Raw genomic sequence first — 26,776 nt, 5'->3', positions numbered from 1 at the left:
TCATCTTATTCGATGGCTTGTGCTTTATTGTGCATTACCAAGAGAACTGAAGGGTGTACATTTTTCTTGCCCCTCTCCCTCGCAAAAAATTAATGCAGAATCGCATGGAATTCCCATGGCAGGAATACAATTGACCCTCCTCTGGCTATGGCTTCTTTATTATTTCGACCTTACCAAAGAAGAAAGCTCAAGGTTGAACTTCTTCGAGTGCACAAATTTTAGCAGAAGTAAATTTGAGGAAAAAGAAATTAATTTTAAAAAAATTAAGGATTAATAAAGAAAAAAGTGAGGTAACTAGAGTTATGTGTGTTTGCTTGAAGGCTCTTGAGAGGGGCGATCGCCCCATCACCTATTGTTTTAAGGCTGTTGGGGAGGGCGATTGCCCCTCCCTGGATCCGGCACTGTTTTTAGTATAGCGGCACCATCTGTTGTCAACAGAGGTGAGTCCTCATTTTGAAGTTTTCAAATCTGGTAACCTTACATACAGAAACATGTATGGGTCGTTCCCAAAATAGTACATTCCACATTTTTGAAATGAAAAATTCAAAGTTGAATTTTCAAAATAAAATTTATCTCAAATTATAGCCAATGACAAAGTTTAATATTTCATAAATATTTTTTACTTTTATAGAAGACTATCCCAGATGCAACTAGGGTGACTGATTTGGGAATTCTCATTGAAGAGAAGCTCAGGTTTTTTCTGAACTTGTTCAGCAGTGATTAAAAAAGCGAATAGAATACTTGGTTTTATTTTCAAAAAAGTTATCTTCGCGTTCTCCTATAAAGTCATTTTTCTGCTTTTCCGAGGTTTAGTTCATCCTGGACTGGAGTATGCTGTAAGGTTTTGGAGACCATACCTACAGAGGGACATAGGCTTGGTTGAAGGGGTGCAGAGAAGAGCTACGCATGTTCTTATTGGTACACTGGGCTTGAGTTATGAAGTGAGACTTCTGTTTTAATATGTTCACATTTGATGAACGGAGGTGTCAGGGGAGACATGATCGAACTGTTCAAAATTTTTAATGGGATGGATAGGATGGACCATGAATTATTGTTACACCATCAATCAACTGCTTTTACAAGGTGACAACAGTAACGATTGGTAAGGGACAATTCTAGGTTATGGTGTTGCAGGGAATTTTTCTCTAATAGGGTTGTTAATAAATGGAATAGCTTACCCCCGGAGGTAGTAAATTCTAACACAATTGACACATTTAAAAAGAAATATGATAAGCAAGTTGGGGTAAATCAAGAAGCTATCCATACTTAGAATAAGACAAAACCGTAAGTATTCTTTATGGGCATTGTATAATATTTTATCATGTATATATACTGTGTCTAGTTTTTGTAATTGCTTTTTTATTAATTAGGGTTGCTGTAATTTTGAAGTATATGAACTCCATATTTGTTATAGGCAACTTTCTCTTGGTCACCTCATTGGGCATTTTGGCTGTTGTGGCCTTGTATTTATTTTGTAATACAGGGTGTACATAAATGAATATCCCAACTTTGCAGGGCTATTGAAAGAAAACTAAACAAAATGCAAACTTGTTGTGCATCTGAAATCAAAAATAACAGTTGAAAGTTCATGAAGATCGGATAGATGGTAGCATGAGGCTGTCAGACTGAATGCTGCGAGTTTAACCTATGTGATTCGTTTCTCGCCACAGTTAGAAGAAGAATCAGGTGATTTCATTCTACAGCAGGATGGTGCACCACCTCATTGGCACTTGGCTGTTTGTGGGTTTTTAAATAACAAATTGCCATACTAGTGGATTGGTTGCTGAGCACCCCAGGACCTTGTTCTTCATCAATGACCTCCTCGCAGCTCTGACTCTCCGTGTGATTTTTTTTTTCTGGCGCTACATCAAACATCATGTATTTGTTCCACCACTACTAGATGACATTGAACTTAAGACACACATATCTGCAGCCTTAAATTGTCACACCAGACATGCTGAAAAGAGTGTGGGATAAGTTATCATACCGTCTCGATATCCTTTGTGTTACTAAAGGGGCTCACATTGAACACTTATAACTGTGTCGAATTTAAACTTTCAACTGTTATTTTTGATTTCTTATGAACAAGTTTGCACTTCATTTAGTTTTCTTTCAATAGCCTTGCAAAGTTGCACCCTGTATTATTTTTTGTGATTTTATGACTGGATGTCATGGATTTTGTCCGCTCTGTTACCAAAACAAATAAAGCTGTAAAAAAAATTATTTCTGCTGCTCAATAAATTTTGGCTTTTTTTTTCTCTCATTTTAATAGTTTTTCATGATTTTTTCAAAATAGCACATACAAAAGTTTATTTTTTACAAATATTTAGGTACTCAAAATCAAAACTTTTTATTTGTGACAGAAAATGGGTGGTAATTTATAATTAACATCTTATTTTCAAGTATTCTTAAATTTTTTGGCCAACTGCTTTTTTTTCAACTGCAAAAATACTTCCTGTAACAGAGTGGACATCATTGCAACAGAGTGCACAGAAATTTTTAACTAAGACAAAGATATCTCAAATATTATAAATAGGCCATGCAAATACACCTTTATTTTCTCAAAAATTATATGCAAAATGTTATAGGTAACTCTATAACCTTTGAAAACTTCCATCCCTTGAAGAAAAATTCAAAAAACACCACCCCAACTTTGAATTTTGGTCTGGTAAAATGTTTAAAATCTGGTCAAAGTGGACACTGGACTTGCCCAGTTGTATATTATATCATCAGGACAATTTTTTTTTTACTTCAGATGTTTTGTTGAAATTAATAGTAATTTGATGTTGGTATAAATCTTGTGTTTATGCCCCTCACATTAGTGATCCAGAGTGAACTTGAAGAGGAAGCAGATCCTGGAAATGAAAATATAAGAAAATAATGGTTCTGAACTAAAAACTTTAAATCGGTTTCTATTCTGTTGCTTTGCTTTAGTTTTTGGAAGATATAACAGAGTAGAAAAATTTGCTTAAATTATTATTTTTTCATTGTAAATTTAAATGATTGATGAAAACTTTTATTATATTTTGAAACATATCTCAGTGTACTAGCACTTGATGTTGATATAGATGAAAAAAAAATCTTAAATACAGTAACATAACAGAGTGGATATCTGACAGAGCAAAATCTGGTGCTAAAGACAATTTAAATATTAAGTCGTTTTGAATAAGTCAAATCCAATAAAGTTGATCAAGCATTAAAAGTGAACCTTTCAATGAGCTCAAAAGTGTTATAAGATTAAATAGGGTACAAAAATATATTTCCCAAATGACCATAACAAAGTGGACATTTTAAAATAGAAGAAATTTAAGAAGAAATTTCAAGGCAAAAAAAAAGTTTTTCATAAAGAAATTTTTTTAAAAATTTCTATTGTCTGTTTTATTCATCTATGGCACATATATAAAACATGACTCCAAGTTTTTTGAAAAAAAGTTCCAGAGATTTGCACCAAATCTTTGTTTAACACTTTTTTGAAGCTAGGACAGCCGGATTCTGGGGTTTTGCTACAAACACTGATTTTTAAAAAAAAAATAGACACCATGTGAAACAGATTAAGAAATGCCATATGACAGAGAATTAAATGAAGAACTAGAAAGACAAGGATGACGTCACTCTCCGCTACCATACGAAGGTTTTAACAACTGGATGTTGCAAAGATATATTTTGAAAAGAGAGAAAATTCAACTGCCCCTGCGGGGAATCGAACCCACGTCCTTTCACTTTCCGGGTGAACGCCCTAACCCACTAGACTACAGAGGCACCGAATCTCTCAATCTTTAATTGGAGCTCGTGTACACTGAAAGGGACCGTACATGGACGGCCGAACCAGACTCAGGCCAAGCTCACAACTGCTGACGCTGCCACCAGATGGCGACTTATACAAGGATGATTGGAAAGATTGAGAGATTCGGTACCTCTGTAGTCTAGTGGTCTAGGGCGTTCACCCAGAAAGTGAAAGGACATGGGTTCGATTCCCCGCAGGGGCAGTTGAATTTTCTCTCTTTCCAAAATATATCTTCACAACATCCAGTTGTTAAAACCTTCGAACTAGAAAGAATTTTAATTACTACCAGAGTGCTCTGAAATTTTGTGAAAAAAAATTATAAAGTTTCAAACAGTTTATGAAATTTTTTTTGGGAATGACACGTGTATATGTGTGGCCCTAATGCATTTATAGTGTTAAAGTTATGCTTGTTTTGTGTTGTACTGATGATACCATTGGTCTTCCGTATTTTGAACTGAAAATGACAAATACCTGAATTTTCATATAATGTAGTCATTGTGTTGATGGTTTGCCTGTTCTCTGCGGAGAAACTTCCATCATGGGAGACCAGCTCACATTCGTTTCAAGTTGAAAAAAACCACAGAAATGTGCATCTGCAAAAAAACCGAGCTTCAATATTATGGTGATGCCTTCCAATGAAACGCTAATTTGTTGCCAAACCAGTATCAAGTATTTAAATTGTTGAATTACAGGGAAATATTCACCATATAAGTCTATCTAGTAATTTCATCATGCTCAATCCCAAATAATTCTAGCATCAAGTTGTGAGAATTTATTGTTTTGTTTTTTTTTACAAAAAAATACACCAAATACTCTACAATGGTGTTCTTATTAACAAATACATAGTCTTTTTCTTTTTGGGCAAACGAGATGCTGTCTGGAAACTTATTCCACCTGTCACCTCTTCTTGTTTCAAAGAGAAACTTGGTTTTACAGATTTGATCATTTAGCCTTTATCAAATACAGTTTCTAATTCACAAATTTATTTTAGTTCTAATTTGCTAAAAAAAAAGCATTCAAAATAGTGTTTCCAATCTTATCTCAATACTAGTGATTGTTCTCATTAACTTGCAAAAGGTGAGCATTGTGGAAATGAAACACACACACATTTACAATAACTTTTTCTATTGACCTCTCCTTGTAGGGTAGTAGAAACATTTTTGTCATTTCTTTTATTTCAGAAAAAGTCAGATCTTTATTCTTTTTTACATATTTTATTACAGGTAAACACAAAAATGAATTTAAAGAAAAATTTTGGGATGCTGTTGTTCTTTCTTCTTCTGACCAAAGCCAGAAAATGGCATTTGAGAAACAGATTATTAGGAAACAGCAATGTTTTGCTTTACCCCTTGGCATTCCTTTTCATGTTTTTTCGGATCCTCCAAATAGCAAAATAGGTAAGATAGTTTTTATCACACGAAATGGAGTGGTAGGTGACAAACTATTTAGCTAATATAGTATTAGTTCATAATCTGCACATGCCTTATACTAGTGAATCCTAACGTGGGACCCACACCCCACAAGGGAACAATTCGATTTTCTAGGGAGACAGTATGAGAATAAGTTTCTTTTTGTTAAGGGACTTTCAGAACTCGTACCAATTTTTATATCGGTTCAAATTTATACTTTTTAAACAATATCTTGATAATTTTCTCTATGTTTTCTTTGGAAGTGGTTTAACCAATGCTTCTTAACGTTTTGTGTTCCACGGACAATTTATGCCAGTGAGATGAAGTTCATGGACTTATGTGCCAATAAAGAGAAATATGTAAGCCACCAACCCCTTTACAAAATAATATTCTGTATATAGCAATGTAAACACAATGAGTGTTAATTATTATCTCATCTAAGCTCATGGACAGGGTACGCCAATTTAAATCTCACTTGACTTTTTTTAAACACATTTAAATCACAAAATTTAAATTTTGTTTTTCCTTTTTATAATGTCAATAATATTGAAGTAAAAGTAACCTGGTATGGTATACATGTCATTGATATGTGGTAAAGTTCTTAATTAAAAGGAGTATAGATCTTTGGTAAATACAGACTTGAACTTAATCCCTAGATACAGTGCAGAAAGAAAACTGTTCTATTTCTAGATTTTGTGCATGGGAAAAATTGCAAAAAACTATTGGGATCTAAACTTAGTGCACACTTAGCCAGACTAAGTTTTTTTTGATGCATTATAAATGAGACACTAGGATTCCCCTGATAAAAAAACAAAAATTATTTTTTGTATAAAGCTTTGAATTCTATGCCATAATTGTTGGTTCAAAATAATAATAGATGTTGTACCAACATAAATGTCTCATTGGACTTTAAAAAGTTTTTTTACTTTTTGTATTAAAATTAAAAACTTTCAAGTTTATACTCGTTTTCCCCCAAAACTCAATAAATATGTGAAAGAATAAAAATGTGCAAATTATTAAGCAGCATCATGCAAGTCGGAAACACATCACAATAAATGCACCCACCAATTGTGCAAGAAACAATCTTGTCAATATAGAATGTTTTTTATTCAGTTAATGCTGAATAGCCCTTTAGTTGTACATTGAGTGAATCGAGAAACCTGCATCATATGTGTGATACTGAGTTGCCACTAGGCATTCACTTTAATGGGGGGGGGGGAGCCCTCATGAATATAAATATTTTCTCTACAAGGAAAATGTTAATTTATGAAGTTAATTCGAGCTCAAGGACCTTTCATGCTACATAAACACAGATTTTTGCTGCACATATTTTTTTGCTTGTAGTTTATTCAATAATGAATGTGTGCTAAATTAAATTTGAGAGATTAGGTGAGAAAAACAGGTAGGTGATATGAAAATATGTGTTCTTAATGATTAAATGATTAACAATATTTGTTTTAATTAATAAGCAGTCAATTAAAGTAAAAGAGAAAATCAATTTTTTGGTTTTTTTTTTTTTAAATTTAAAATGATTTTTTCATACCCTGCTCACAGACCTGTGGTTAAGAACCACTTCTTTTGACTAAGTAAACAACATTTTGGCTTGTTCAAAATGAATAGGACTACTTTTGAATAACAGGAATTGTAAGAAATAGGGAAAGAGAAAACTGGGGCGGGACAAAACCTCCAGGTTGCAAAATTTAAGGATGTAAACCAAAAAAGCTTTTATATAATTGGGAAAAAACTGTCATGGGACCATGAATTTTCATTGGGGCGGGGATAAACATTTCTTTATTTCCATGATTTTAACTTCCCATATTCTCTTAAATGCAACTTGTTAATTAATTCTGAAATTGCTGCTGAAGAGGGGGATGAAGGGCTGCTACAAATCGCAGTAAACAAAAATTTATTTCACAAAAAAAATATTCAAATGATCAGATGACTATATTTCATTGAAAAAAATATGGTAAACTAGGATCTTTTTTTTAATGTAGGGTAAAATAAAAGACATAACATATTGTCATCAAAAACGTTGCCGGACGTAAATACAATCACCAATTTTTATTTAAATTCCTGAAAAATTGTTAAAAAAACATTGAGCCTGACAAAAATGTGACATGAATATTTATATTTTTTGCCATAATTATCATAGTATAATTTATATACTCTATTATGAAAATGCTGTGTATTCACGACTTAAGTAAATATTACAAATTCAAATAAGCATTATTGAAAAAACAGGACAAATGTATAAAAAAAATGGAAAAACTAAAATTACAGGAATATCCCACAATGTGGGACTCAAGTGGTCCATAAAATTGCTTCAGACAAGTTGAGAAACTCTGCTCTCTATGCAATTAAAGACTTAATGGAATTAAGAAAAATGAATGTTTATTTACTCTTTCGCTTATAAAAATCAGGATCTCGGGGGGGGGGGGGTGACCGTTAAGGGAAGTTTTACTATACTACATAAATGCACAAAGAAAAATGAGAAAGCGGCTCTCTTTCAACTCTAGCAGCTTTTACACTCTTTAAAACTACATGTTCATTTCTCAAAGCCCCAGAAAGGTGTGTTTAGATAAAATCACTTTTTTCGTTCAACACATTTGCCTTCATTGTCTTGAGGAAAAACTCTTGATTGGCTGAGAAAGGCACATGATATAAAATCCATTGAAATGATAGGCCAAGTTCTGAGAAAAAATATCATAAAAAAAAAATATCCTAGGGATGTTGGTATATATACGCATCATCCATGGGCATCAAGTTCCCAACTGTGGACGTCGTATGTCTCTTTGATTCTGGAGATATCATATAAAACAAAGTTGTTGTGGTGCAGTGATTTCTGTCTTGTGTATGTGAAAATGTGATTATGAATGAATGGTACTGGCTTGATTGCCTGCATCGTAGTAAAATTTGTGGCAATGAATTTTGTTGTTTCTCTGATTTCTCTGATTAATATATTTAAAGTGACTATGCAGTCGTCAAGTGTTTTACTTTTAGTTTGACTTAATTATTGAATATTTCAAGGTAGGAATTGTGCTCATGACACAAACGTTCTAAGCGGGAATAGCAAAAATTATTAACATTGTATCCGCGAAAAGTTAACATTATCAATATAGGAAAAGAGTTAAAATCACGAAAAAGTGATAAACGATTGTTGTGATCCATAAAAGCAGAAATCTGCACTGATTTAACTGCATGAAATTTCTACCTGTTAAAAGACTATGCAAAAGCAAGTTGATTGATGACAAGTAAAATTCATCAACATTAGTTGCTTCTTTTTCTCAATTTATTGTATAAATGCTGACATCTTTGAATGGAAATCTATCAGCATATAAACTCAAATAATACCAGTTTAATCAATTAAATTAAGAAAAAATGTATGCATTTTTTATATATCCTGTATGTACTGTACTTCAATAAATTTCCAAAATTCCTCAGTCTGGAACAAAAACTTTGTTCATTCTATATTAAATTTAATTATGTGCTACCTAAGCTTATTTTTTCCAGGACTATCTTAATAATGCACTTTATGCATACATACAACTGGTATATGTAATTTAAAGACCTTGCTTTTATATCAACCAACCCATTTCATTGGTTGTCACACAACAGAGAAGATATGATGTTCTTCAGAGCAGGGGTCCACGAGTTTTTCATCGCCTCGTGTTTCTGTTTATAGGAGTTTTGATATTTAGAGTCTATTAAAGACTCTTTGTTCATTCAAGAAGAGTTGTTTTTTACTTTGATACAAAATAAAGTACAGAACATTTGTGGTGCAAAATGAAGTGTAAAAAATTTTCAGTACAAAATGAAGATGGCTCAGCTCCTATAAATATACAGAGAGCCATTAAAGTATTCAAATATTGAAATTCCTTCAATTGGAAAGAAGAGGCGATTAAGTTCAGCAGGACATGGATCACTGCTCTAAAGAACAACAAACCCTCTCTGTTTTGTAGCCACCAATGAGATGTATGATACAGCCGATGGAATAATTTGCAGCCACTTGTCCAATCACATCCTTCTGGACATATGGATGATGCTCGTGAGACATTAGTTCAGATTCATAACAACCAATCAGGACAAAGCAGCAGCACTATTTTAGCTGAAAAAGCATAAGTGCATGCTGCGAGTATTGGTCAGTAAGCTGTTAAAAAGCATTTACTTGGACTTATAGCTAGCAATGAATCTTCTATTTCAGTAGCCAGTAATGCACCTCGAACACCTCCTGATGATGCCAACCACTGGCTTTGGCGAAACACTGATAAGATAATTAACTTGTACTATGGCTCTTATTGCCCCAAGAAACTTTATTGTAATTGCGGATGGCTGTGAAAACCTTATGCATTACATACATACATATTTGATTCTTGCATTTTTCATTTTATTCAGGATGTGGAGGATCAACTATGTTGGTTTTAGAAAATCTATTAGAAATTTATGGTCAAAAACTTTGGAAAATGTGTATTCTTTTCATTCCTGCTGGTGGATACAGTCAGCGGTTACCAAGTCATTCTGTTCTGGGCAAATTGTTTGCTCCAGTTCCTATTGCTAACAAAGAAATGATTGTTTATGAAATGATTGATCTTATTCTTGCTGTATATCTTCCATTCCTGAAGAAAATGTTGCCAGGCATTTTCCTTGCTAGTTCTGATGCGATAATCTCATTTTGCCTATCTTCAAAAGGTAAGGATTTGCTTCTAAATGCTCATATCTCTACATACATTACTACTTAATATACAAGGTGCTGCGTCCACCAACTTCGATTGAAATATAAAGTCAGTGAGGACTTGTATCAAATTTGTAGAATTATGAAATATAAGTACACACAAACACACATAGCCATTTGCATAATACTTATACAATGTATATTATGGAAAATGCAGATATCAATGTATCTTTATTTTAAAGTTTTTGTCATTTTTCTGCTTGGATTAAAAGTGATGTAGTATAGTGTATTTCATGACCAGTAGTAACATGTCCAGTGTGACATACTGTGGATATTGGTTACACGTGACATTCTCATTCTAAAATCATGCTGGTTATTTAATTTGATTACCCTTTATTCATTGCATAGAGGTGGATTTATAGTTTTGTCACTCTCTTCCCGTGCTAGTCTAATTTTCTTGACCACCCATCCCTCATGTAAATATGCCTCTTACCATAACACCAGTTGTCATTCAATGGTTATTTCCAGAATTTTTTAGAGCAATATCATTTAACTGATTGATAGTTTGAGATGACTTTCTACTACTACAGTTAATGTTTGATGTAACGATCGATTATTCCGTCGAAAATAGACATTATATGACGTGATCATTATATTGAAAGGAAACATATAGGATAGTCCTTATATGAAAAAATATGGAATGTATCCTATCGGTCGTTGTAATAAAATGATCGCTATGATGTGTGATTGTTGTAATGAGCATGGACTGTATTTAGAAAATTAAAAGCATGTTGGAGCAAGAGATAGATGAGGAAAAAACAGATATATCCACAATGTGGTGAGAACCATAGCTATATGTGTTTTTGAACTATGTGAAGTTCCTTCTGTAGTAGCAAGGAAACATGAAAAGGCAAAAATATCTCATATAGTGGAAGTTGATTGCTTATCAAGACACAAAGTGAAAATTTTGACTTTAACAGCATTGATTGAACCAAATGGTATGTCTCATTCACCATTCTGAGATAAGAAATTGTGGAAAATTTCACATTAGTACTCAGCATTTACAGTTAATGCATATCTGGCATCATCATCTTCAGAAAAGTAAGGACCAATAATCCTATACGTGCAAACCGTACACAAACTTTTGCCTCATCTGAGACTTTTTATGTAAAATTTAGAGATTTCCACACAATTTGCCGCTGCAACAGCCTATAGTCCATGGTGTATACTAATTACCCAACTTTCAATGATTGTAAGTACGCTGCACGCATTTGCATTCTGACTGAGTTTCCAATTCAAACTGGTAGATATATGTGCCACCCTAAATATTTGTGTACTCATCAATAACTAAAATCCTAATTTAGTTGTATGATGAAGAAAGCTGGGACAGGGAGAAGTGCAGTAGCTTAAAGCAAGTAAAATGCTCTTAATATTAAAGAAGCTGACCTAATGTCACACATTTACATAATTTCTTTTTATACACACACTTTTATAAAATTCATATATATTTTTATAGTAATCACTAGGGCCCAGTTTTTTATGGCCTAAAGCTGAAATGTCATTGCTGATCTGTTAAAAAACTCAAAATTTAGGCTGTTTTTATCAGCAATGACGTTTTGCCTCTAGGCCATAAAAATCCGAACCCTAGTAATCACAAAAGATACTTTATAACCTTTTAATAAAAATTTTTAATATTATCACATTATTTGCAATAAATCAGCAGGGGGGGGGGGATGTTGGCTATTTCTATTTGATCAAACATATTCATTTTACCATCAATATACACTGAAGAGCCAAAAAAAACTGGTACACCAGGCCTAATATCGTGTAGGGCCCCCGCGAGCCCGCAGAAGTGCTGCAACACGACGTGGAATGGACTCGAATAATGTCTGAAGTAGTGCTGGAGGTAATTGACACCACCATGAATCCTGCAGGGCTGTCCATAAATCTGTAGGAGTAAGTGGGGGTGGAGATCTCTTCTGAACAGCACGTTGCAAGGCATCCCAGATATGTTCAATAATGTTCATGTCTGGGGATTTTGGTGGCCAGCGGAAGTGTCTAAAGTCAGAAGAGTGTTCCTGGAGCCACTTTTTAGCAATTATGGACATGTGGGGTGTCGCATTGTCCTGCTGAAATCGTCCAAGTCCGTTGGAAATGCACAATGGACATGAATGGGTGCAGGTGATCAGACAGGATGCTTACGTACCTGTCACCTGTCAGAGTCGTATCTAGACGTATCAGGGGTTCCATATCACGCCAACTGCACACGCCCCATACCATCACAGAGCCTCCACCAGCTTGAACAGTCCCCTGTTGACATGTAGGGTCCATGGATTCATGAGGTTGTCTCCATACCTGTACACGTCCATCGGCTCGAAGCAATTGGAACCGAGACTCGTCAGACCAGGCAACGTATTTCCAGTCCTCAACAGTCCAATGTCGGTGTTGTCAGTGCAGTCATCAAGGGTACACGAGTGGGCCTTCGGCTCTGAAAGCCCATATCGATGATGTTTCGTTGAATGGTTCGCACGCTGACACTTGTTGATGGCCCAGCATTGAAATCTGCAGCAATTTGCGGAAGGGTTGCACGTCTGTCACGTTTAATGATTCTCGTCAGTCGTCGTTGGTCCCGTTCCTGCATGATCTTTTTCCGGCCGCAGCGATGTCGTAGATTTAATTTTTTATCGGATTCCCGATATTCACGGTACACTCGTGAAATGGTCATACGTGAAAATCCAAATTTCATCGCTACCTCGGAGATGCTATGTCCCATCTCTCGTGCGCCGACTATAACACCATGTTCAAACTCACTTAAATCTCGATAACCTGCCATTGTAGCAGCAGTAACCGATCTAACAACTATGCCAGACACTTGTTGTGTTATATAGGCGTTGCCGACCGCAGCGCCGTACTCTGATTGGTTCCATGTCTCTTTATTTGCATACGCATGCCTGTACCAGTTTTTTTGGCTCTTCAGTTTATCATGTGTTTAACCAAAATCTGAAAATTAATACTGTCCTTTTGATAACATTCATTATATTACAGATGTTTGGTCGTTTGAATACCCTGGCTTCATAGCGTTGGCACATCCATCTACTGTAGACATTGCTAAAAACCATGGGGTATATGTACTTTCAAATCTGCATTCAAAAAGTGATACATTTATGAGTTCCTGCATTCAAGTGCTTCAAAAACCATCTAGATCTTTGATGGAGGAGAAGGGTGCTATAATCAAAGGAGATGTTGAAAAAGGTAAAAAAATATTATTTACATGTTTTTACTTATTCATTATAAAAATTATAGTTCTGATATTTCACGAGTACAGCAAGTGTGTGGTGTGTGTAAAGCAAAACATGTTATAATTTAGAAGCAATTACTTCAGTATTTAAAACTGATATGCTTTTTGGATTGGTTAATAAATTTCAGTTGAACATACTATATTGCCAAAAACTTTTCAACATCCTACGTGGCACGATCAAAAGATACCACTTAAGCTATGCTGTGTTATAGTAAATTGCAGCTAAACAAAACTTTCTGGGAATAACCAAAACGTATGCTATGAAGAAAAAAAGAAGTAAACAAAATGGTGCAACTTGGCAGCCAAAAATGATTTAGATAGACATTTAAATTAGACGACAAACTGTTATAGATAACAAGAAAAGATTTATGAAGAATTGTTCATGTAGAAAAAAAATATTTGACTGACTTCTCTGATATTTTTATTGGTACTTACTTGGAAATGTTAGAGATGACTCTAAACCAGTCATCTGGCTAATTAATTTCTCCTTTTCCCTTTTTTTGGAAGTTTGAAGCTAATGAAATATATTTTTGATTGAAATTTTTTTATGAATGCATTGAAACTGAGTTCACACATGCACACATCATATTCTTTGCTACTTTTTCAAAATCATCAACAAAAACAAATTTAATAATTAAAGTAATTAATAATTCATTTTCTAAATTATGCCAAAAACTAGCATGATGTGCTATTCTTTCATAGCCAGATGACTGGTTAACTGTCTGATGTTGGCTGTAATTCTGAGTTATCATGGAAGAATTATGATACACAAATGATTATTAAATCTGCAGATAAGACACACAGTATAAAACAAAGGAAAATATTTATTTATGTAATTTGGGAACCACTGTAGAAGATTATATCTGATTTATTTGATATCTTTGCATATTTGTTTTTTATGCTGATGTAAGGGTTATATCCAATGATAAAATTGTAATGTTCTCATTCCTTGCAAGAAGAATCTACAAGGATAGCACTTGGCTTGTAATGACGATCTCAAAAATTATTCTTGAAAAATTACAACATTGTGGTGATCAAGGAATCTCAAATATGTCACATGATGTGAAAGAGGGTAGAAATAATTTTGCCTTTAATATTTTTTGACTGACCAATCTATTTAAGATCTGCAACAATAATAGAACTATGTAGGTCCATGCATTAAGTGTTTTTTGTGGCAACTAATGTCGTATGTTTTGATTTTTTGGTGGCTCTTCATTTATGTGTGTGTGTTGTGTGCACATAATATTTTTATATTTTATTCCATATTTTTTCTTTTCTATACATAATTTCATAATATGCATATAAGGTAAACTGAAGTAAGTACACTGCTCAAAACAATTAGGGGAGCAAGCAAAAAAGTGAAGAAAACCGTGCGAGACAGCCACGTATTGACATACAATGGATAGTACGCGCATATCAATACGCAATACAGAAAAAAGACGTAAAAAAATTTGGAATTAAGCTTTAATTCTTTGAAAATATGGAAAAAACATGAAAAGATGATTTAGGGCAACAATTTGGTTACATGTAAACGATAAAAAAAAGTACTTTTTAGACATGATGCATGAGTTTTAATAGGGCGTGTGGTCTCCTCGAACAGCTAAGACTGCTGCACACCTGTTTGCCATGGATGCGATGAGGTTATCGATCAGACTTTGGGGAATACTGTTCCACTCCTCAAGAAGTGCAATCTGCAAGTCTCGGACAGTAACAGGCGGCCTTGGTCGCGCAGCAATGCGTCATCCGAGCATGTCCCAAACATGCTCGATTGGATTCAGGTCAGGAGAGCACGCTGTCCATTCCATACGCTGTATTGTTTCAGCTTCAAGCATGTTCTCCACCAGACGAGCTCTATGCGGTTGGGCATTATCATCCTGGAAAACAAAGGAATCTCCAATGGCTCCAGCGTAAGGGATGACATGAGGTCGCAGTATCTCATCTGCATACCTTCGGGCCGTCAAAGTGCCATTCCGAATGATATGCAGGTCCGTACGTCCGCCTATGCTGATTCCACCCCATACCATCCAACCAGCTCGTCTGTATTGTGACCTTTCACGAACGAATGCGGGGTTATTTCGAGTGCCCCTGTCCCTCCATACCAGAACACTTCGGGTGTCACACTCCAGACTAAATCGGGACTCGTCTGTAAACAGCACTTGGCTCCAATCATGTTGCTCCCAATCTCGATGTTCAGCAGCCCATCTTCTTCGGGCCGCACGGTGGCGTGGGGTCAACGGAATGCAGACCATTGGCCTACGTGCATAGAGCCCTCTCTCATGAAGCCGATTACGTACTGTTTGGCTGGACACCCTTCGTCCTGTTGCCAAGAGCAACCGTCTTTGCAGCTGCGTAACATTCTCTGTTCTGTTTCGACGGGCTGTTAACCGTACATACCGGTCATCAGTTGCTGTAGTGGCGCGTGGCCGACCTTGCCCTGGTCGACGTCTAACAACATTTCCTGTTTCTTGGAATCAATTCCACAGCCTTGCAACAACACTTCTGGCGACTCCAACAGCGTCCGCGACGCTACATTGTGTTTGCCCGGATTCCAGTCTGCCTATAACATGCCATGCCATGGATTCCGGTAAATCACGTTGTTGAGACATCCTCAAGTCACCTTGTCTCCGAAAAAAATACTGCGCAATCGAATTTCACAGTTACGGCAGTAAAACAGACGTTTCTGCAACATCCCGATTTCTGCCCTTATCTCCTTTTTCTGGTTTTTGACGTCATGAACTTTGATTTGCATATGAAGTTTTCTTCTTCCGTTTCCTGCTAGGCTTTAAATTATGGATGATTCATTTTATGTTACTTATCTGTATACATCTTTGCGTAATTTTGTTAAAACCATGTGCTCCCCTAATTGTTTTGAGCAGTGTAGAACCACACATGATTTGTAAAATTCTGTTAGCTTCTGGGAATGGTCTCTTGCAGAATTTTTCTTTCGTACTTATTCTAATTTTCAATAAAAATATAATTGGTAGTTGCTCATACAAGGTTACAAGGAGCTTTCATGTGGAGAAGTTAGGTTTGTGGTCATGTCGCTACCTGTTGTGTCCTTTACATTTCACATGTTTCTGAAAGTGAGAAATTGCCTAATATTGATTTTTTTTGGTGTCAATTTCTTCCTTTCTTATTATTTCATCTGCGATTTTGATGTAATTATGATACCTCTTTAGGTAAAGTAGGAATTAAGTGTGTTACACTTTCTTTTTCACATTTTCCCTGTGCTGAGGCAAGTGAAACCCAATGCATTAACATTAACCCTGTACCTATTTCATTGGCTTTATCAACTGTGATACAAAACTGAAGAAAGGGATAAAGCTCCTGAGTCAGCACTAGCTGACATAGACGAGCTGCTTCTACAGACTTAAAAGATGAATGTCTTCAAATAGAGGAAGAATTGAATTATAGACATAATGTCAAAAAACATTTCAGAAGCAAAGTTTGATGACTGGGTTCTCATCAAATTCATAAATAAAAAGTCAGTAAAGATGTTCGTTCAAAGTTGAGACTCATTGGGAAGCAAAATTTGGAAAAGTCATTACCACATCTACCTCTTGATAGCCCAAAATTGAAAGCTAAAGCTATCATTAGAGGTGATGAAGTTCTGTGTTTTCCTTCATCTCTCAAGTTTGATAGGCCGAAAAAAATTCACATTTCCATCATATCTGTGGTCAGATGGCAAAATGTAACAAGTCACTTTTCCCAAAAAATTGAGTTCACATTCTGTAGTCTTGTTCATCAAAATTTTAGAAGGTGACAAAATTTTGACCATTTTTTTCGGTGTATGAGGAACCAACAGAGGCAAATTGCAATGAGTCAAATAGCCACAGTATCGCATTTTTGTAAAATATTGTTTACAAATTTGCCCTCATGAAATTTTTAAAAAGTGACTTGTTACATCATTTTGCCATCTGAACACAGATATAATATCAGTATTTATGGGGGGGGGGTTGTTATTATATTGGGAGTTTCCTACACATATCAAAGTTGTTAATTAACATTTTGAGTTTTCTAAATACAAAAGTTGTTAAATAACATTGTAAAGTTTTTTGCATACTAAGGTTGGTTGTTAATTAGCTTTGTGTACCAAAATAATAAAATCTTTGGGCTTTCTATGGTTTAAATGAATTTTTCCCTTTGTTTAAGCTTATTTTATGAATGATTTTGAGGCATAATCAGCTTCAGGTTCTACATGCTCCCTCAAGAAGGGGGGAGGAGTACACACCCTCAAGAAGGGGAAAGCACTAGCCCTAAAAAGAAAATGATTTAAAAAAACCGGCTGCCATGTTTTCAAGAATTTCCTTTGACTTCTCCAACATAAGTGCTAGGTTAAACTAATGAAAAAAGTGGTTCTTTTTACATGATTCGACCTTAATTGTATGGCACCATGTCAACTAAAAGGCACCATGTCACAAAAGAAATATTTTACAAGAAAGCAGTTTAAAGATTTTTTTTGTTATTTCTATACAGCTTGCTTGTTTTATTGGTATCTCTGTTATTTAGTGAAATAGGACTTATAGCATTATTCCAAGATTGAGAAAAATGGGCATAGTGCCCTTTACCTCTGGCATACAGATACAGTAAAACCTCGTTAAGTCGTCACCCTAATAAGTCGTTTTTCTTCAGGCCCTTCCAGCTTTCATAGACAACAATGTTATTAAACCTTCATTTATTCGTCGCTAATTTCGGTTAACTCGTCACTATTGAAAAGTTAGAGAGAGAGGCACAGATTATTTTTATGGCTCTCATTTAAAAAAAAGCTTGTTGACAGGTTAGCAGCATTATCATATGCTCAAAAGTCATCTTAAAAGCCTATGCACCAAAAAACTTAACAGTTTAAGTAATGAAAGTTAAGCTTGGGAAGTCCATTTGCCGACTAAGGGTTTTGAAACGTTAGAGACTATTCGAGCTATACCTGATTTCTCCATGGGCCCTATTTAAGGCTTAAAATTTAAACCAAATATCTTTGTTGGAAAACAGACATTATTTCCGAAGTTGAGGTCTTCTAATGTTTACTTTCCCTGCCCAGGGCTCCCCTCAAGTCAAAAGTGGGTCTTGTGTTCGAGAATACCTTGTATCATGAACTACTGATGAAGAAATAAAACACTAAAATCCAGTTTCATGTGTATGTAAAATTAATGTACAATAATTGTTTGGAAGAGAATCTAACTATTCTAACAGTTGCTCTGATTATATAGTCTAAATTAAAAATTAATAGTATTAATCAAAGTGTATCAATATATTTTACTATAATAAGTTAAGTAATATGAGATTAAAAAAGTAAAAAAAATATAATTTTTTCTTTTGAAATCTATAAATTTTATTAATATTGTAATTTTTATTCATATTTTGATAAATGTCATAATATTTTAAATTTATACGATTTTTACAATATTGCATATTGAAACTGACGGCACTTCTCTTACGTCGTCACTCTGCTTAAGCCGTCATAATTTTTCGATAACATGAGGTGACGACTTATCGAGGTTTTACTGTATTTCAGTATGTAATATTATTCACTATGATATTTCAGCATGATAATTAAGCTGAATTATACAAAACACACTTTAAAAATCCTAGGGGACCGCTGAATAATCTACATTAGAATTATGTTATGTTTTCTGCCTCCAACTATATTTACGAGAAATGTTGCTCACACATTTTCAGAGCTGGTTCAACATTTTTTTCTTTTTATATAGTTATAAAGAGTGGGATACAGAGTGGATTCTTCATAAGTATAAGAAGCTGATATGCGCTCCCCATCACAAAATTCCTTTTAAATGAGAAAAATGATGGATTTTTTAGTTCTTGCTAAGATGTCCAAGTGATGTAAAAGATCCAAAAGGATCTAACAGTAATTAATTTTAATGCAACTATATTAATTTAAACTCGCGGCTTGCAAGTGCAAACAAAATCAACATCAATGTATTTAGATTGACATACATTCGGCTCTTATATCTGGTCCTATTCCTCACACAGTTTTGATAATGAACTCCACGAACGCTGATTATGTCACAAAAGGACATCACTTCATTTGCATCTTTAGTCATCGCAGTTCCTCCCTTCGTAAATAAAGTGTGGGCCAGTCTGTCTAGAGGTCTTGTTTGTCTAGTACTTCATCTTGGAATCTATTCTGGTTCTGGGTTGGATGCTGTGACAGCCAGTTCAGGAATTTTTGTCAGCTCCGAAGTTTGGCATAGCACTGGAACAATCGGTTGCAAATCTTCGGACAAATTGGTGCCTTTCATAAGAGGATTTTTAGCGCCATAACTATCTTCTATCAACAGATTTGACACTAGAAGTTGACCACCCGAAAAAGATTCTAGAACAGAAGATTTAGTTGGAGAAACATTGTTACCAGTGTTTCGCATTTATGTGTGGCGAGGGTATAACAGCATCATCATCAACAGCTACATGATAATTCAATAATTCTTGTCATTCCACCACCTTCCCAAAAGTCGAATCAGGTTGTTCAGGTCTCCCGCAATTTCCCACTGTGATATTTTGTCAAATTTCAAATTCTCAATTTATCTCTTTCTATTATCCAATTTTTTTCTGTAGGTTCAACAACATAATGAATACTCAAGCACCAGTGTCCAATTGCATTTTAACATTCTTGCTGTCAAGTTCAACTTCTAAAAAAATTTTCTGATCAATTTTAAACATCTCAATCGTATGCAATGTATGAATAGAATTTTCATCGACTTTATGCATTTTCATCTGTTTTGTCCTACAGTGTCTGGCAATATGTCCTTTAACACTCTTGTACAGCTGGTTCCCCCCTCAAACTAGATGCACCCAAGTTTTGACTAATCTTTATTCTCTTTTTTTCTCCTCACCTTTCTATGAGACTTAAGGCCCCTTTATACACGTATGCTTTTGCGCGCCCGATAGCTGTAGACAACTTCAGAACTGCCTTCAAGAGTGTGCGTGTAAAGGCGAAAAAGTGTGCGGTTAGGAGTGCGCGCAGGAACTTGTCATTCCAGCGTTCAATCGTGAACTCAAAATCGTACGTCTAAACGCAACCCACCCTAAAGGCAAAAACGGGGCGAATCCCTTGTCTCCTGCGTCATCTTCCTTCATTATCATTCTAAAAAAAGAGATGTATACAATGTAAATAATTTTTTTCAGCGATAATATTTATGGCAATTTTTTTTTCAGAGTCTATTTGACGATTTTTCTTCCTTTTTCCAACGAATTGTTTTTTTAAAGAAATGATAAATTAGTTTCAAGTGCCGTAATTACATTTATTAGGTTATTGTAATAATTTTTGAACTTTGATTTGGTTTCTTTATCTACTAATATTATTATATCAGATTTATAGATATGTTAAATTACTATTATTATTTTGATAACTTCGCAAGCTTTCATTTATTCTCAGGGTGTGGGAAAATTTTAAATAGTTTAACTAGGGGTTCTTAACCTATACGTTCTTTTTTTCTTTTTAAAGAAAATAAGAAAATAATTGTTTTTTTAATAGAAAAAAGTATTTTTTAAGAAAGATCAGTTTCAAAATTTGAAATCAATGATAGAAGTATGTACGCATAATTAATGCAAAATAATGTGAGAGTTGATGAAAGAAATTATTCCAAAATTAATAAAAATCCAGAATTGAAAAAAGATAATTTCAGAATAGATGAAAGCCTTTCAATAACTTGGAGCCTCTGTTTTGATTTGGCACTGGTTCCATTCCTGTTCACTCACTAGTTAAGACGCCTACCACTGGCTACAGAAATTTCGAAAAAAAAAACCCCCTTTTAATTAGAATTTATTCAATACGCATATTTTTAAAATTGGAAATATATCTGGGGAACACAAAGTTGGTGTTGATGTTTTTAAGTCACTGCTAAAAAGGTTAAGAACATCTGATTTAAATTTGATAGTATAAATTTGACTTCAATTTCAATTAATAATTATTGAAATTATTTTTAAAAACGAATAATCCACGTAGTAATATAATAAGCTTTTGAAATCTATATTTTTTCTGCGCCAACGTCAGCCGATTTCGATCTGCCAACAGGGAAAAAACTTTGGCCAGGAACATGGAGTTTTGTGCTTCCCCAAAAGTCCACGCACCACTAGAAAAAAAAAAATTATAAGGGATTTAGGGTTGTGGAAAAAACTTCCATTATCTGAATGTCTGAAGGTTAACAATGGTGCTGTTTGAAAAGAAGCATCCTATTCATTAGATCCAGCCAACTCTGCATTCATAGCAGGTGTTAAGTGGACAATGTGCTGTACTTTTCCATGATAAGATCACAAAAGATGTCCAAGGTTAAGTGATGTTCAAAATACCAAGTAAAAGGGATGTTTCGTGTTATAAGATTATCACCAATTTCATTTAAAACCAAAAACCATCCAATATCATGAATGATATCCAACTAAAAACGTATTGCTATTCACAATTTTAATTTTATTGTTGTCATAGCATGACACACAACGGAATGTTTTACACGGATAAGAATACATGTATAGAGTTGTTAAAAATTTGAAAAAAAATTATGCTTAAATTTATTTGTTATTTTTTGTATTGTTATGAACTCCTTATGCTCTACAACATTAAACTGAAATGATTTTTTGAGGATATGAATACAACCGAGAGAAATTTATCAAGAATTTCTTAAATATCTGAAATAAAGCCCTACAAAATAACACCATAATTTCAAAAAAGTGCAGTGAAACCTCGATATAACGATACTCAGCGGACCAAGAAAAAAATATTGTTGTAGAGGGATTATTGTTATATCGGGAGGCAGCGGTTTAACATTAGAATATCGACATTTCCAAAAAAGATTTGAAGATATATTGTTGTAGAAGAATTTATCGTTATATCGAGAATTGTTGTAGCGAGGTTTCAATTTAACAATTTTTATCTATTTTTCTGGCTGGTAGTATTAAAAAAAACATCGACTACACACTGAGTCAATAATTGATGGAAGAAAATAAATTTGATTTTTTTTCTTGTTTCGGTAAAATTATAATATTAAGTATATAAACAATTAAATTCAGAAAATGTAGTTAAGAGCTAATTACAGCAATTAAAGTCAAACGAACAAATGAAAGTCGAATCGAAACAATAAAAATTTGAAATTAACGATCACAGAAATTTTATTTCTCAATTTCTTATCGATTGCATAAAAAATTACCATAAATTTGTAACAGTAATTTCAATTAATAATTATTGAAATTATTTTTAAAAACGAATAATCCACGTAGTAATATAATAAGCTTTTGAAATCTATATTTTTTCTGCGCCAACGTCAGCCGATTTCGATCTGCCAACAGGGAAAAAACTTTGGCCAGGAACATGGAATTTTGTGCTTCCCCAAAAGTCCACGCAAAAACGTATGAATTTCGCCACACGCTTCCCTTTACACACACAATTCTGAACGGGGCCTTCTTTCGTGCAGGAAAGAGCGCGCGCAAGAATGTGTCTTTTTACAACGTGCTCTTGAACGCCTCGTTCCTAACCATCCTCCAATTCTTTGCGCAAGAACGTCTCGCTCCGGGCGTGCTGGAAGATTGTGCGTGTAAAGGGGCCTTTAGACTTGTTTTTCAGGTTTGTGCCTCTGACGAGATCTTTGATTTTCTTCCTCACCCTTTACAAATTCAAAACATACCCATACTCACTATCTCGGCCGTCTCTGGAAATTTTGGCTTTTATAGAGTTAAGATCACATTTATGACAAATGAAGTTTTTATCTGGATAGCTATTACCATAATGAAATTTGTTATAACAACGAAACCAACTACCTCTTTGTTGAGCTTTCTTAGGGAAATTTTATTAGGCTTTTTCTTCGAAACAGTTTTAGGTATTGCAATTCTACGCACATTAGAGACAGACTTTCTCTTGTAATTCAGCAGTATCCTTCGCTGCAATTTCCATTGCTATCACAATTTTCACGGCATTGTCATAAGTCAGTTTATCTTCCCTTCATAGTCGCTTTTGGATTGAATCATTATTCGATAGAATTTGATAGAATTCGATAGATTCGCACACACACAAATCGATAACAAAGACTGTCCATTAAAAAATCTCCAAATTGGCAATATTCTGCCAACTTTTTTAACCCTAGATAACTAAACTTAAATCGGTGATACTCAGGAACTAATTCAACTCGTAGACTACGAAATAAAAACAAGTATATATTTTTTATTTCCTTTAGTTATTTCTCAACCAAATTAGTGTAACGTAAAAGAAGCATTATAATATTTCAATTAAAAAATAAACAACTCGTTTTACTAGTCGTAAAGGTTCTATGAGTGAGCGCAACAGGAACATCTCGAATTCACAAAACTGGCAGGGGTCGGTAGTCTATTAAACGAATGTTAGTTATCTAGAGTTAACGATGCACTATATGTCACAATTGTCTGCTGGCACATTGATTCCCCTTGTAAAATCTGAATCTTTCTGCTATGAACAATGGAGGTGGGGAAGACTGCTTGTAAAACTGCAACCAGTTCTTGAAATGACTTGTCGTTTGGTTTTGCAAGAGTCACCAAGTTCTGCAGTAATGTATAAGTTTTACTCTGCAATAAAGTTAGCATCGTGGGAACATATTTATCCACCAGTGTGCCAGTTGCTTTGAAGAACATCTCCAAGCAATCAACATATGTAGACCATTCATCATCAGCATCATTGAATGGTTCTAAATGCAATTTGGTCTTTTGAGGTTCACACTGCTCCATTTTAAATTTACTTCAGGAGATTCAGGCTGTTTCATCATCTTCAAATTAGTTTTCAGAGGTTTAGATTACAACAACTCGTCACCATTAAGATGTCTGAGTTATATAAAAGATTGGAAGGATCTAACAATAATTAATTTTAATCCAACTATATTCATTTTAACTTTCAGCTTGTAAGTACAAACAAAATCAACATCAATGCATTGAACATCAAGGCTTTCAAAGTTTGGGTTGGCTATTCCTTTGAAAAAAAAACTTCTGGTTGCCATGGCGATCACACAGACCTACAACACGAATATGTATATATTAAACTTCAAATGCACAGATTACCAGTTTGGAGGATAGATGCAGGGCTGCAAAACTGGGAGGGGGGGGGGGTGACAGGCGGAACTTGTATCCTGGGCTCTGGACTAGATTTACCCTTTATAACTGCTTCCTCTACATTACATGGGTGTGCCAAAATGTGTGCGTGCCCCGTTTAAGTATCTAGTTGCATCGCTAGATAGATGGCATTACCTACTCAACACAAAACACGTCAAATGCTGGGCACACACATAAAATAAGCGAACTTTCAGTTTGAATTTTCAGTTCAGTTTATGAGCTTTGTTTATAAGGAACTGAGCGGAATAAAGAATATAGTTTTTTTAATTTAAACTTCATTATCACCACATGAGTCACTTTTAAATTTGAGATAAGATGGCAGCACCTACTATAAAGTGGAGTGTGGAAATTCACTTACGATTTTACCTGTCGTCTGCTTGTTTGGAGGTGTCCTTGGGTCTTGAAAAAATAACTGAACTGGAAGTTTGATCTTTCAGGTCCATCCAGCTTATATTACTCAGAACTCCTTAATTAGTATATGAAGTCGTCTTAATATTACTGGAGGGAGCATGACGTCAGCGGTCTCCGCAATCATTTTTATAACGAACTCCATGCATGCTGCTTACGTCACAAAAGAGTATCACTTCATTTGCATCTTTAGTCATCAGACTTGTGATCTTGTTTTTATTATGTGGCTTAAATATTCTGTATGTCACCTTTGTTACAGAGGAAAATGAGATGGTCTTTACTGACAGCGCTTTCTTTTTTGACATGGATGTGGCAAAAACACTATTAGATTTCTACCGCAAAATAAAACCTTTGCAATGCGAGTTAAGTTCATATGGTGATTTTCTTCAACCACTTGGGCTACACGTTGATCAAAATTTCATTCACGATGAGGATTCACAATTATCGAGTCTGAAAATGCAGCTCTATAAACTACTTTATGGAACACCGTTGCACGTGCTAGTTTTAAAGAAATCATCTTTTTATCATTTTGGAACTATGAAAGAATATGCTAACAATTATTGTATCAATAATGCTTTTAGTCGGCATTTTCCTTGTGAGAACTTCATTTATAGCGCAATATTTCCTCGTGCAGATGAATCTGCATGCAATATGGGTACAATAATATGTTCAATGTTACATCCTGCATGTTTCATTGACCATAGTTCAATAGTTGAATATTGTGATTTTAAAATACCCATTCACATTTCAAACAACTGCATTATTAGTAATTGTGTGGTCAGCAAGACTAACACATTTAACGAACCTCTTAAGATTCCTGCAAACCTACTGCTTCATACAATTCCATTAAAGCATGGTTATGTAACTGTTTGTTTTAATTTTAATGATGATCTTAAAAAAAGTTGTGAATTAGATGAAAGCCTCAATCTATGTTTTCTGAATACAAAACTGAAGGATATAATTATTAAGAGTATGTATTTGAATAATATTTTCACTGCAAAAAAAAAAGTGTCTTTGTGGCATGCAAAATTGTTTCCTATTTGTGATAGTATGGAAAAATCATTTTTAACTACTCTTGCTATTGTTTATGATATCTTAGGGATATGTGTAGGGTTGGACTTATCTATTTTGGATAACTGTTCCTTCATTTCAGTGGATGAAATATTAAAGCATAAAAATGAAGATGCAATGTTAATGTACAGGAAACAAAATTGTCAAAAGATAATATTTCATGCTTCTAATTTGTGATAGTTATGGGAATACAATTTTCTTAACCACATTGAAATAGGATATAAAAAAACTGAAGCATTGTATGTATAATTTTTAATGTTTTGCACATTGTATAGACAGGGTTAAGTGTGAAATTTTTGCTGGTTTTTCACTGATATGAATATTTAATTATAATAATGTTATTTTAGAATACATCACTGTAAGCTATTATTGTATGACCATAATTTTTTATATGTGTGTTAATTTCATTCATTTCTATAATTTTAAGTGTATTTACTTTCTCTTTTGGTGGAAATAATTATATGAAGTACAGGTTGTCTGGGCTAAAGGTATTCTAAAGTAATGGCTCATATTGATGGAATCACACATGCCTAGTTATGAAAGTGGAAGCCATCAATAGGGTATTGCTCCAAGTTTTCTACCAAAATCACACGTCAGCTGTTTTCAGATGCTTTTTGTGGCAATCACAAAGTAAGATTTGGGGCATGTTTTGGCTAGCTTAATTCAACACTAGAAGGGTTGTCGTTTTGCTCTATCTAAAAGAACCGATGCCAGTTTATTGACCTGCAAATGAATTTGACAAGTTGTCCTCTTTGATGCAACTAAAATTTATGACTTATGATGGGGTGGTTTTAATAATCACCCATGGAAAAAGTACCGTCTCAGTATAACCAATTACTTTTTGATACATTTAATCCAGACACCCTGTATAATGGAGACATCAAATCAAAAATTAAAACTGCAAGGACTACTGCTGTTATGAACTATAAAAATCAGAAAAAATATCTATTTGCCTTAAATTTACTTGTAATCAGAGTATTTAATTGTTATTAATAATTTTATTTTGTTTCTATGTACAACAGATATTGTTATATTAAGTGATATATTGCTAATGTATATATATA

At 34.4% G+C, this 26,776-nt stretch overlaps 1 protein-coding gene and 1 non-coding gene across 4 annotated transcripts in view; one reads left to right on the top strand and one right to left on the bottom strand.

Annotated features, from left to right (window-relative positions):
* Window positions 1-26,007, top strand: part of LOC149067650 (fucose-1-phosphate guanylyltransferase-like) — a 36,818-nt gene extending 10,811 nt beyond the window's left edge. For all 3 annotated transcript variants that reach the window (XM_089252528.1, XM_089252527.1, XM_089252526.1), the window contains exons 3-6: window positions 5,008-5,181; window positions 9,586-9,879; window positions 12,908-13,114; window positions 24,901-26,007. In XM_089252528.1, coding sequence (XP_089108654.1) covers window positions 5,008-5,181; window positions 9,586-9,879; window positions 12,908-13,114; window positions 24,901-25,889 — 1,664 coding nt within the window. In that variant the 3' untranslated portion in view covers window positions 25,890-26,007. The remainder of the gene's footprint in view (window positions 1-5,007; window positions 5,182-9,585; window positions 9,880-12,907; window positions 13,115-24,900) is intronic.
* On the bottom strand, window positions 3,686-3,759 carry TRNAS-GGA (transfer RNA serine (anticodon GGA)). The gene has a single exon. It is a non-coding gene; the product is annotated as a tRNA-Ser (tRNA).
* Window positions 26,008-26,776: the final 769 nt, after the last annotated feature.

Source organism: Pholcus phalangioides, unplaced genomic scaffold, assembly GCF_987345545.1.
Source record: "Pholcus phalangioides strain wild (caught in Gottingen) unplaced genomic scaffold, Ppha-v1.0 ptg000029l_1, whole genome shotgun sequence".
In the NCBI taxonomy this organism is placed as follows: domain Eukaryota; kingdom Metazoa; phylum Arthropoda; class Arachnida; order Araneae; family Pholcidae; genus Pholcus; species Pholcus phalangioides.
Note: the sequence above shows the minus strand (reverse complement) of the source record. Positions and strands in the feature narration are given on the sequence as shown.